This window comes from Sinocyclocheilus grahami, unplaced genomic scaffold (assembly GCF_001515645.1).
Source record: "Sinocyclocheilus grahami isolate Dianchi unplaced genomic scaffold, SAMN03320097.WGS_v1.1 scaffold217.1, whole genome shotgun sequence".
Taxonomy (NCBI): Eukaryota; Metazoa; Chordata; class Actinopteri; order Cypriniformes; family Cyprinidae; genus Sinocyclocheilus; species Sinocyclocheilus grahami.
Window position 1 is genome coordinate 1,101,190 of NW_015505396.1, and position 12,923 is coordinate 1,114,112.

Here is a 12,923-nt window from a genome sequence, read left to right on the forward strand (position 1 = left end):
TACAAAACACAGTTTTTGACTAAAAACTGAAAACTTTTTACACATTGTAGCCATTCATTTACACAACAAAGGTATTTTAGGGTCCTGAAAACAAATCAAAGTGCACGTTTTTGAAAACAATACCATACAAAAACGCACATATGTGAAACGTATTACGTTCACATAATATTTATTTACAAAATTACATTGCCAGTTACTGGCCTGACATGCATTATACAGTGTTTTATGTCATTTTCGTGGATCTGTTTGAACGGGGTCATTTTGACAACATTGTCATCTGTACGAGAAAAACACAAAGGAAGAACTTTTAAATTTTTTAGTACAACGTTGCCATGTAACCATACCCCTAGTTAACAAATACTTTACATTTTTAGCTAGTTTATGATATCTAATGTTTTTAATAATGTAAACAAATTAAACCCTATTGTAAAGTGTTAAAGAACTTGCACATCAGAAGTAGTGTGCAGTGTGTCTTCTATACGCATTGTAAAAGATACACAAAAAATACACTAATAATATTATAATGACTAAGCTAATGCTTAAAAAAAGCTAATGGTTAAAAAAGTGTGTATATGGGTTCATTTGTAATAGACAAAAAAAACATCCTTAAGACAAATCTGAGAAGTTTGATACATCTTTTATTTTAACGCCACATTTGTACATATCAGAAAATACTTCAAAACACTGATCATACTGAGTATATAAATATAATTTTATTTATAAAACATTTACAAATGCTGCAAGCATTGTTCTTGAAATGTGCAACTTATCAAAAAAGTGTATCATTTTCGACAAGCATATAGCATAACATCAATTAACAATATCTATATCCAATCTTGATTTGGACTTGTATCTCTCCACTCAGTTGTTTGGGTTTTCAATATTCCCATCTGTTTGACTAGACATAACATAACTGTACATTAATGTGTATGAAAACATGACCTTTAGTGTAGACATGTTGGCGTCTTTCCGGCAGATGTAGGAAAGTCACAGATAAGTGGAGAAACGGTTATATGAGTCTCTCTGTGGCTCCAGGACAGGAAGGGACCTTTTCCACCAATTTCACTGACACAAAAGCCAAGCTAGAGTTATTAGGCTTACATGCGCTTACAAATCAAATCAATACAAGTGCTTTCTCAATACATCTATAACTGTTATAAAATTGTACAAAAGGCATAAACATTCATCTGTTTATAAAGGTAAGCAAACTGTATGTATCCAAAGTTGTTCCACTATTTTACAAACATCTAATTTGGCAATGCCTCAAGAGCAAGACGTGCAGAGAGATTTACAAGACTGTTCCCTGTTTATCTTTGTGATTACAAGGTTGGTGTTGATCAACACCATCATAGAATGTTCACAATGGTCCCTGGTTCTCCACAGCAAAGTATTCTGTCTCAGACACATGTGAGGCATCGATAAGCCTAGCGAGGCCAGTTTTGGTAGAGTACTTGAAGATGAAGGCTTTCATGAGGTCGTAACGGTAGTTCTTGTTGATGAAGTTGTAGATGATGGGGTTCACGCAGCAGTGAAGGAGGGAGAACCACTGGGTGAGATGCAGTGCTGCATAGAGAGCGTTCTCCAGTGTGCAGTTGAAAGGAAGCACGTTGAGAAAGGCTAGAGTGTCAAGCAATAGAGCACCATGGTAAGGAAGCCAACACACTAGGAATACCATAATGTAGGTGAAGATGAGGTGACGGCTGATACGACGTTCCTGGTCAGCTGAGGGTTGGATGGTACCGGCCAGGAGGACGTAGAACACAGCAATGATAGGGAAGGGGATGGCAAAGCCGAGCATGAAGAAGCTCATTTGGATTCCAACTGTCCACTCCTTAATGCTGTCCACCGGGTACATAGGTTTACATATGATGCTGTCTGAATGGCTGGATTTCTCAGCCTGGAGGAAGTATGTTTCAGGGAAGGCGGCAAAGAATGCCAGCAACCAAACACCAACACAGATTAGCTGCCTGATCCTTCTCTTCCTCTGACTGGGACCATCTCCAAAAAGTTTCACGGACAGGTAGCGGTCCACACTCATACATGTAAGGAAAAATATACTGCTGAAGAGGTTGACACTGAAGATCAGATGTGTAATTTTGCACATGGCATCTCCAAAGGGCCAGTGGCCGAGTTGAAGCAGAGAACTAATGGAGACTGGAAGAGTGGCCACTACGCAGAGGTCAGCGATGGCAAGGTTGAGGATATACAGGTGAGTCTCATAACGTTTCCTTTCAGCTCGCATGTTCACCCACACCACCAGAGTGTTGGCGGCGAGGCCAATGATGAAGAGGAAGATGTAGAGAATAGAGAGGGCATAAAGCAAAGCCCTCTGGCTGAAGGTGCTGTGACACACTTCCACATGGGAAACATTATCATCAAGGGTTGAGAAATTCAGATCACCCAGTTCATCCAAAATGTCATTGAAGTCATTCACGTTCACACTCATCTTGGCACGTCTTCGTTATTGCCACTTGTGGGACAAAACGGCAGTGACCTGAAACTAAAAACAGGTGCTGTTATGACACGTACGCAGAAAAAAAATAACAATAATCTTATTAAACTCAGAGGGACAGAAAAATGTATAACAAAGAAAGCTTATTTATAAAACACACATAATCTGAAACATCTCGAACACACCAGGGTCCCTTCGTCAGAGGGCAGGACCTTGTGCTGTATAAGAGGTTTTTTCCTGAATAGTTCAGTGCATGGGTTTATTTCCCCGGGTTATTGGGTTGCACTTAATATATGAATAAATTCAGGCTATCATTGTCACAAAATCAAAGAGTGAAGAGTCAAAAACAAACAAGAGTGTCCACAATAAAGAAGGAAAATCCTCTAAAAAAATCTCATTTTGAAGTTCATTGTATTCATACTCTTTGTATTCATGAAGACTTTCAATGTAATCACTCTAAAATGTCATGTGGTGTAACAAAATAAAAAAGTGATAAAATATTTCTCTTGAATACACGTGATTATACACATCCTAATTATTATTTTATCTCATTTTGAAGTTCATTGTATTCATACTCTTTGTATTCATGAAGACTTTCAATGTAATCACTCTAAAATGTCATGTGGTGCAACAAAATAAAAAAGTGATAAAATATTTCTCTCACCTTGAATACACGTGTTTATACACATCCTAATTATTATTTTCAAAATCATTTTAAATATATTTTTTCTAAGGTAATTTTTTCCCCCCACAAATAGTATGATTTTTTTTATTAATACATTTTATGTTTTTGAAGAGTCACACAAAATGACAATTTTACAACATGAACCACCCTTGCCTTTTCTTAAAAAGGTCAAATTTTCTGATATTTAGGAGGTTTGTTAACTTTGACACACAGTCATGAATGTCTGCACGTGCACTTTCTGCATGTTGGTTGCACCACATGACTCATTTAGCAGACAAAGCTTTTGCAAACAATAATGAACAGTGCAGAGGTTTTGTTCAGAATTTGATTTAGTGTTACTTCATTGTATTGTGTAATATTATTAGACTAAACTATTTTTTTAAGGCAATTGTGATTCATTGCTCAAAGGCTGTGTTGTACTTTTCTGCTGAACATAAGGACTAGATGCCCAGCAGCAAAACTTAGATGGCTGCTGAGCAAAACTTGTTGGCAGACCTGATGTCATGCAGTGACCCAGTAAAAAACTAAGCAGATATCCATGGCAAATGGGAGGTAGTTTGGCTATACGAAAAAAGTCAGCATACCCAACAGGCCATGCGATGGAGTACAATGATAAAGAACAGCTTGTGATGCCTCTGGAAGCATTAGAGAGACTGATGCCCGTTAGAAGTGAGACAAGTCATAGATAGAGGGGGGGGAGAATGGGCGGATGCTGCTCTCTCTGCGACACAGAGGGGTGAAAGGTTATTTTCTTAAAATTATATGCTCAGCTTGGGGACTGGATGCCAGGCTTTGAACTGACAAACGCTAAAGAGAACAGCCACACTGGCGCTATGTCAAAGTTTTTTACATTCTCAAACAGATGTACACACATCTCTAAACACACATTTTTGATCTTCAACCCCCAGGGCTTGCATAATAATAAACACATTGGAACATTTAAGTATGCTTTTAAAACTAAAACTTGGTGCAGTGAAGCAGAGATGATAAACACCAAGTCATAGATAGAGGGGGGGGAGAATGGGCGGATGCTGCTCTCTCTGCGACACAGAGGGGTGAAAGGTTCTTTTCTCAAAATTATATGCTCAGCTTGGGGACTGGATGCCAGGCTTTGAACTGACAAACGCTAAAGAGAACAGCCACACTGGCGCTATTTCAAAGTTTTTTACATTCTCAAACAGATGTACACACATCTCTAAACACACATTTTTGATCTTCAACCCCCAGGGCTTGCATAATAATAAACACATTGGAACATTTAAGTATGCTTTTAAAACTAAAACTTTGTGCAGTGAAGCAGAGATGATAAACACAGTTATGCTCTTTCTTAATTTGTCATTTTTTAAGTAAACATGAAGAAATAAGTTTAACATAAACAAAATATCAGTTTCCAATTGACTTGGCGTTAAAAGATACAACTGCAAACTTCTTGTGTTTTGCTAAAGAACCATCAAGTGATAGAATTTGTTTAGGCTTGTTGTTTATTTTCATTCCAAATCAGCCCGCTGGTTTGACCCTGGAACACAGTTAGCGCCTAACCTTAATATCATTAAAGGGAATATGAGAAGTGACACAGCTGCTCTTAATGCATCCTGTGATCCTTGCGTACTGCAAGATCCTCGATCCCTCCCAAAACAAAGACTGATCTGGACTTATTTTACAGCTTTCCACTCTGACATCATTACATTGTGGAGACAGAGAGGGCAGCGTAAACCTCAGACCTGACTTACCAGGTGCAATTGAAAAAAATCAGGTGCCATAAAACGTGATGGTCCATTACATACGGCCCCAAGCACCACCATCATGTCCCCCAGCCTTGTTGTAAAACTGTTGCGTTTACACTGTTCAAACACAGCGGGCCCCTCACCTGATCTCACGGCCCCAGGCAGCAAGCACACTTGCCCGCACAAAGAGTTAGCTGTATGGACACAGAGACTCTCCGTCCAGTCTCCTCCTTCCCCCTCTCTCCCTGTCTCTCTCACTTGAAGTCTCTAAGTTCCCTTGAAACTCAGTATTGTTTCACTCCAAGTGTTTTGCAAGCATGAAGGGAATTATCAGTCATGGTTAAAGCATGAAATCTTCACTGTAAGAGTTACTGTGAGGAAAATAAAGTAACAACAATACAATAAGTAAAACAAATCCCTTGCAAGTAAACTAAAAGTGGATGAATACTAGATAAGGACATGTCAATTAATTAATCCCACAGAAAGTTACTATTTTACTCTAGGTTCCTATAAAGTAACTAATACAAATCAGAAATATATTTTTTATGAATACATTTTTGTTTATAAATAGAAACTACTGCAAAATAATAATAATGGCAAGTCGCCTTTACAGAAAATAGAGAAATATAGCCTATTCTCTATACCGCAACCAGTAAACAACCTCACTAGTTGCATGAATGAATTCACGGGAACCGAGGAAAAAGACTGAAAGAGTCTCGAAAGAAACAAGAGTTCCTCTAATTGGCCCCTTTATACATGAAACAAGAGTGCATGTCCTTCTCTTAAAATATGGATTTTAAATGATTTATTCTCTAACGCGCAACAACATTCATTTGAATGTTATATGAAATAGAATTGGACATGGGTATTAAAGGGACAAATCCGCGGGATGCGACACTGCTAATCCACACCTCCAACTGAGAGATTCGGGTTCGGTTCATTTGTTAAAAGAGTGCTTTTTTTAAAGTAGCCATACCTTAACTTTCAGAGTGTAGATATAGAGCAAGTTACGTTAGGCTTTAACGTCAGATTTAAAAATAATATCTTATAACACCGTATATAATTAGTTGTAAGTGTTTGGATATCATTAGGTATGGTCCGGTATGAAAAGGCTGCATTTAAAAAACAAATATCTCACGCACAAGCACGTGCACACACAAACAAGACGTAAAAATAAACTTACAATCCTTGTGGTATGTTTTGGTGCTCCTAGGCTTTTAAATGTAGCCTTTGGTAACGAGATTCCGATGCCTGGAGAAAATGGCAAAGTCTTGTGGTTATCCGTACGAGAGGATGGCGAGATTGTCCCTCTGCGCTCTGACTGCACTTGCTGATATAGTGCAGCGAGTAACGCCTCCCGAGGCCGATCGGAAAATCACTCAAGTTTCTGTCCAACAGCAATATGTGAGTGGCGGACGTGCGACACATCGGATGATGCCCACTCCCTGTTTAAATAGCGATATAAACAAAAAGATTGTTCGAATATCAGAATAAGTTTTTGTGTTTTCGCACTGAGAGTTGTTTAGAAAAATCAAAGAAGCATATGCATGCGAGTTTCACTGAGGACGTGTAAGTCCTTGCAGTTTCACATGCTGAAATATGCTTCACATACAAATATTTTTATATCAGTAAAGCATTTTAGATCCCAGTTTTTGCACTGCTTACTCATGTCTTTATAATAACTAATCATTTATAATAGCTAACTAATTAATAATTATTCATACTGTAATAAATATTATAGCTATTGACAATGCATATTTTATATTGCTAACATTTCATAGCATATGAAATCATTCAAATAGTTAAAATGTAATATATAAATAAACACTCATATTTGAATGTACCAACTGTTAAGCATTCTGGTTTGTTAATGACTAATAATAATCGCAATATCATATTACCATTCATATGACTTAATTATTATAGTATCATACAGGTAATATGACTTAATGCTTCATGGTAAAGTCTTATATAAAATGCAGCTTGCAACGTGCTGTAGTTAGTAGCAGGTGAATTTTGTTTTATTTTTCCTGTCCCACGACTGTTTTATTCTTTTTGCATCCTCTTGGCAATCCCTCAAAAACTTCCAGGCAGTCGGCTAAATTTAACCACAAGGAAGCTCACCTGTTCTTAATCTTCAGCTGGCCTCTGTTTAGCTTTATATGTTCTGGCTAATGGCCAGTGCCTATTGCATGTGACATGGAAAAGTGGAAACTGAAATGAAACATTCTCAACAATATTAGTGGAATCTTAATGGGATAAATTGTTCAGTAGTAAGGAGTGAAGTGATGCATTTGATTGTAGAAGCAGTAGTGCATTGATCCAAGTGCAAAACATATTTTGGCTTCCTCTAGCAATGTGAGGGTACTGATGGAAAAGAGATAAGCCACATGAATGCAACTGTAACCACAACATTACACGGAAAGTGTAGAGTCTTGCCAGCATTATTTTTTTATTGTGTGGACGGAGATTGATCAATGTGCTTATCCTTGTAAACATATCGCATGAGATGGAACACCTGCCTAAACCCATCAATTGTGGAGCTGCTCCTGAAATTGGGAAATACACACATTAAATGTACTTATACACATGCCAAGAATTTCCAGCCTAACAGTTTCCACATTAAAGGCAACTTCACACCAGACTCACCAACATTTGATTGTTCAATGGCCTCTGTTTGAAGAGCCTAACCATACAGGGTGGAAACCATCAGGTCTTTTTGTGAGAAGCATGCCTAGAACTCCAGCAGTTAAAAGACATTTGGTTTTAGTTAGGGGCGTAGTCTGGTAAACCGAAACATGTTCCAAATTAAAGATTGTTAAAATGGTCTTTCCATCTTATTTGGATTCAAGTTTTCACTGGAGTCCATTCTTTGTGTCTGCAGGAAAGGAAAGTTCTTCACAAAATAACACTGGTTTTGGATTAAATACTTGCGGGGGTCACTGACACAGGCTGTCTATAAAACAAAAATATCACTATTTTTTTTTACATTTTTGTAGCTGTTCACATCCGATCATAGAACGAAGCCTGTAAGGGAATATAACTCTTTTAAAAACTATTGTACAGGGTGGGACCACCAGGAAAGTAGGAGACAAGGACAAATGATGCATCCATTGATAAATACATTTCACATTGCACTTCCACAGTCTGCGTTTGCATTCCTACCTGCCCACATGGTCTTTTGGCTATTGAATTCAAACAATATGTGGCAGACCAGACATACAAGCAAAGGAATAGCTCGCTTCCAACGTGAGAACAATTATTTCAAAACATGCTGCGTCAGAAGACTCTTCCAAATTGCTTTGTTAACAAATGGCCGAGCTGCATTCATACATTGAATGAGCTGAGCTACGCAAGCGTGGCGTAGTGTTGTGTTGTGTTGCACAGCGGGATGCCAAACAAGAGCTTGTTAGTAACAGAGGCTTGACATGCTCGCGGCTTATCCGATAAGATCAGAAAACGATGAAAATGACCGGCTAGAGCTCTCATTATGTGTAAGAATCGCATTATGCGTTATAGTTGATAGAGTATTGTATTCCGTTTTTAACTAGTTGCCTCGCTGCCCCCTCAGAAGCAGTGAAGAGGCTTTGATCTCGTTGCCATGGCAGCTGTCAGAAGCGCGCAGCAAACCGCAGCCTGCCTGGCGCGAGACTTGTCCAACTCAAGTTAGAAATGCTTAACTAGTGAATTCTAATCGAGACTTACTGCTTGGATGCATTACTTCGCTTCGTTTAACCATTTTAGTATCGAAAGCGGCGGCTATTATGCTTTAACCCCTCTGATATTCAAATACAGCTCTTTCTAAACTAAACTCTGTAGCGCGTGGAATCACTAAGGATGTCGCAGAGGTGAGTAATAACTGCCCTTTTACCTAGTGCACTTCACTGCGAAACAGGACTGTTGATGTGATGCCAAGAACCACCATGGTGTTTAGAATGAACGACAGCGGTGTACTGTCTGTGTGAGAAAACTGTGTTCTCTACACAGTGAACTGCTATAAACTCTGTAACGTTCAGAATTGTTTGTATAACTTTATATCAAGAGAATATGCAACATGTCTATGTGAAAAAAGGAAGGTGCAAAAGAAGAAAATAGTTCTAGTAGCAATGCCTACTAAGAGAAAGTCCACATTGTGTTACAGTTCCTATGACAACATAGAGCCAAACTACTGAGAACCAGCAGTAACTTTGTCCTCGAATAGGAGCTATTCAAATCAGCTTTGGTGTAGGTGGAGGCATGCTATTTTCAGTCATCCTACACCATTAGTTTTCTAAAGCAGAGCATTACATTTAGTAGTAGTGCACATGCTGAAAGTACTTTTTTTAAATTCCCCAAGCAAGGGAATTTTCCACTTAAACACCACTTTCAGTCAAAATCTGTTAGCTACTGCTGATTTCTAGTGAACAGCAATATTTTTGCCTTTGTTGGCTGCCATACTTAAGATATCTCTAAGAGGTGCTTCACTATTTTATTGTAAATGTTCCTTTACAACCACCCTTCTAACCTCCTCCCACAGCTCCTCCCCAGCCCCCCTCCCGCTCTAACTATTCCATCCCCTCCTTTGATTTTGCCATCCCTACAATTTCAGTAGCTCTTGGCAGTGCTAATGCCCAGAGGGGAACAATACTGTATGGGCCCATCAGAATAAGAAAAGAAGGTGGTTTCACCCTCACCATGAACTCTTTCAACAATCACAAAAGGAGCACCCACACGCAAGGGAGTCAAAGAGGTCAGAGGACATCTGTGGAATTCATGTATATTCAACTTTAGAAAATGAAGAAATAATGTTTGTCAGGGGATTTCTTCCATTATGTGGCTTAATATGCTGACTTATGGTGTACATACATTACATTTATTTTGCACAATCAGACTCTGGCAGTGCTCATTTTGGCCGGAGGGTCTAAAAACCGAGGGTCGAGAAAACTTTCCCAGAGGGCAGGTGCTCTCAACAGGTGTAATTAGGCCTGTTAACAAGTACTACTGCAGATTTACCTGTCTCTACTGATTCAATTTCAAAGACAGATTGCCATGGACATTTTTAAATATGGAAAATTCTATATAAGAAACCACTTTTCAATAAAATACAAAACTCTTCACCATCAGTAAGTACAGAGCTGGCCCAAGGCATAAGCGAACTAAGCAGCTGCTTGCACCGAGGGGTCACCAAATAAAATTCTACTTAGGGCCCCATAAAGGCTTGGACCGGCCCTGAGTAAGTACATGTGAAAGTGTAATCATTGTTTTAGCCACATTATCCATATATTTCTAAATAAAATGACAATAAAGGTAAAATAATATATGATTTACAAGACTTTTATCTCATAAATATAATCCCTTTCCTCTACCCAGTTCATATGGCCAAATGTGGAACGCTGCTCAGGGAGCTTTGGAGGACCTTTTGGAGGATGAATATCCCACAATGCAGCTCCGTCCTCAAAAGGACTGTCTTCAGGTCTTTCAGACACTGGCAACTTTCTACCTGCGCTACCTGAAGATATTCCGTGCCCTGGAGGAGGTTTACGATCGGATTGTTCACCCCCAGAAGAGACGTGTTGTGCACCAGGTTCTTGAGGGGGTGATGGGACGACTGGTAGAGCTGAAGAATGAGATGGTGGAGCTGGAGTACTCAGAATTTCACTACTTTGATGATATATTGCAGGACTTCAAAATGACACCCGTGAGTGAGATAACAAAATATACTGTTGTATGTACAGAATGCTGGGAATGTTTTGGTCTCTTGTGGTTGTAGATTCAAAGGAGAGGGCCTAGAGGGAATTTATGAGATTTGGGCTTGGAGAGGATTTTACTGCTCAATGTCAAAGTGGATTTTAGTGAGCTAAGCCTCTTGTTTTTCTCTGAAATTAGTGGATGCCAATTGGGGTCACTAGTGCACTACATTTACATATGACCTTCTCTATACAGGGCTGTAATAGCTGAAAATAGTTTGAATCTTGTTTTTAGGAGGATCTTGAGGTGCCTATTCCACGCTACTTTGTGAGGGAGAAGATGAGGGCACTAAAAGCGAGAGAAAAGATGCTGGCCCATATTTTGGCTAAAGGAGGACGTCAGGAATGTAAAATTGTGAGTGTGTCTTTATGTAAAACACATCAATGAAATATAAATTCTCTCAATACGAATACATGTAATGCAATAGTTAATACCAAATAGGGTATTCTTCAGGTGTGTGGTTCTGGTTTCTGGTTTAGCAGGTGCCAGTTCAGTCCATGTCTGTGGAGCGGGCACTGTGGCTGCTGCAGGTCAGTGAGCGAGCTCGGCAGGGAAGACTGAGAGCTCGCTTCATGAAGACAATTCGGCAGGAGGAGCAAAGAAGACTTCAGGGTAACTCTACCATGCTGGACCCTAACCAAGCAGCCACCTGCATTCAGAAGGTATCAGGCATCACTTGATTTTCAACGAAAATTTTGTTACTTTGTTACAAAAATTACTAATACATTGCATAGATGGGTTTGAAATTGGCAAAACAAATAAATGATTAGGAAAACGTTTATGCAGTGAACTAGTAAATATTACTACTGTTTTTAGATATAAAGGAATAGTTCACCTAAAACTTTTTTGTCTTTTATCATTTACTCACACTTATGTCATTCCAAAAATTGTATGGCTTTCAAAAACTTTGAAGCTCTAATAGGACATGCAATTAATCCATGTCTTTTGAAGCAAGCTTTGTATGGTGAACAGACCAAATTTAAGCCTTTATTCACTCTCAAATCAAGTTAATTTAATCAAACAGTGCAGCGTACACAGACCATATCAAATATGCAACCCAAACCAGAAGACTTGGAGTATATCAGTCGAGTTGTATGGATTCATTTTATGATTCATGTCCATTTTCGAGCATGAAAGTTTAGGAAAAATGGTTGAAATATTCTTCAAAATATATTTTTTTGTTGCTAACTTTATAACTTGTTTAACTTCTGTTGTTGTTTTGTCATTATTGTTAGTTATTCCTTTTGTTGTGATGTTAAAAGCTCATATTTTTACATTTGTTTTTGAGGTTTGTTCATCAAGTGTTGAGGTCTATGTACAGTAGAATCATTTAAAATTATATTCCAGAATCCTTTGCTTTGTATTGTGATTGCTCTTTCAGAAACAAAGATAGCATGGTTCCCTTTCAAGGGAACTTCGAACTGCGTCCTCTAGAGGGCGCTATGGGGAATGCCTCGTCATGACCCGTGTCTGAAGCATATATTGAAAAACACCAACAACATGTTGGCCGGCGACAGCCCATGACGTCACTATCGGTGCGACTATTAGTATAAATAGGCGCCGGGAGAACATGTCATTCTCTTCTTCGTCTTCAATGACTGTTTTGTTTGAAGCGTGCATTTGAACGTGGTAAGAGCGATCTCTATCCTATTATTATGGCAAACACTAGCAGAACGTTTAGAGGAAGTGTGCATCCGTGTCATTGCTATTTGACACCTGATGACACACACAATCTCTGCGTTTTTTGTTTGGGCGAGGAGCACGCACGCGATGTCCCTGAGGGGGCAATTTGCGGGCATTGTGAGTGTTTTTCGATGAAAAAGCTCAGCTCTCGTTTGTCTCTTTTTTCGAGAAAAGAGGGGCAGCCATCTGCTTCCCGCGGTTCAGGACCCGCCGCTGCTGAGGCACGGAGGAGAAAGAGCTTGTGGGGATCGCAGGTGGACCTGGCCGATGAGTTTAAAGAGGGGCTTTCCCTCGCGCTCGTCGGCTGTGGACGAGAGAGAGCTGCTGGAGGATGATGTTATTTCTCTAACATCGTCTAATCCGGGGGCCAGTGCTCTGCTGGGTTCAGCCCAGGAGGAGCAGGAGATGTCTGAGGACGGCGAAGAGGCTGAGGCTGAGCCTTCCCAAACCTCCTGCCCTGCGTATGATGAGCTGTTGGAAGTTATGAATCGCGCCACGGCGAGGCTGGACTTGCCGTGGAAGCGGGCCAAGAAAATGACGTCGCGAGGTCGCCTCGATGAGCGTTTTCTTTCTGGCCATAACCCTCCAGCTCAGGTGAGCCTTCCATTTCTTCCTGATTTGCATACTGAGATCGAGAAGGAATGGAAGAGGC

General features: G+C 39.6%; 2 protein-coding genes across 3 annotated transcripts in view; one reads left to right on the forward strand and one right to left on the reverse strand.

Moving 5' to 3' along the window:
• Positions 1–653: 653 nt before the first annotated feature.
• Positions 654–6,163, reverse strand: LOC107596319 (atypical chemokine receptor 3-like). Of its 2 annotated transcripts, none has more exons than XM_016287028.1 (2): positions 6,045–6,163; positions 654–2,494 (listed from the first exon to the last, which is right to left on the reverse strand). In XM_016287028.1, the coding sequence occupies exon 2, from the start codon at positions 2,444–2,446 to the stop codon at positions 1,358–1,360; it is 1,089 nt and encodes a 362-aa protein (XP_016142514.1). In that variant the 5' UTR covers positions 2,447–2,494; positions 6,045–6,163; the 3' UTR covers positions 654–1,357. The 2 variants fall into 2 exon arrangements, with proteins under 2 accessions (XP_016142514.1, XP_016142515.1); XM_016287029.1 differs by having other exon boundaries at positions 654–2,500.
• A 2,119-nt stretch (positions 6,164–8,282) lies between these two features.
• LOC107596327 (IQ and AAA domain-containing protein 1-like) overlaps positions 8,283–12,923 on the forward strand; it is a 32,304-nt gene continuing 27,663 nt past the window's right edge. Inside the window, exons 1-4 of the mRNA XM_016287035.1 lie at positions 8,283–8,709; positions 10,211–10,538; positions 10,823–10,942; positions 11,068–11,250. Of these exons, the coding sequence (XP_016142521.1) occupies positions 8,699–8,709; positions 10,211–10,538; positions 10,823–10,942; positions 11,068–11,250 (642 nt within the window). The 5' untranslated portion in view covers positions 8,283–8,698. The remainder of the gene's footprint in view (positions 8,710–10,210; positions 10,539–10,822; positions 10,943–11,067; positions 11,251–12,923) is intronic.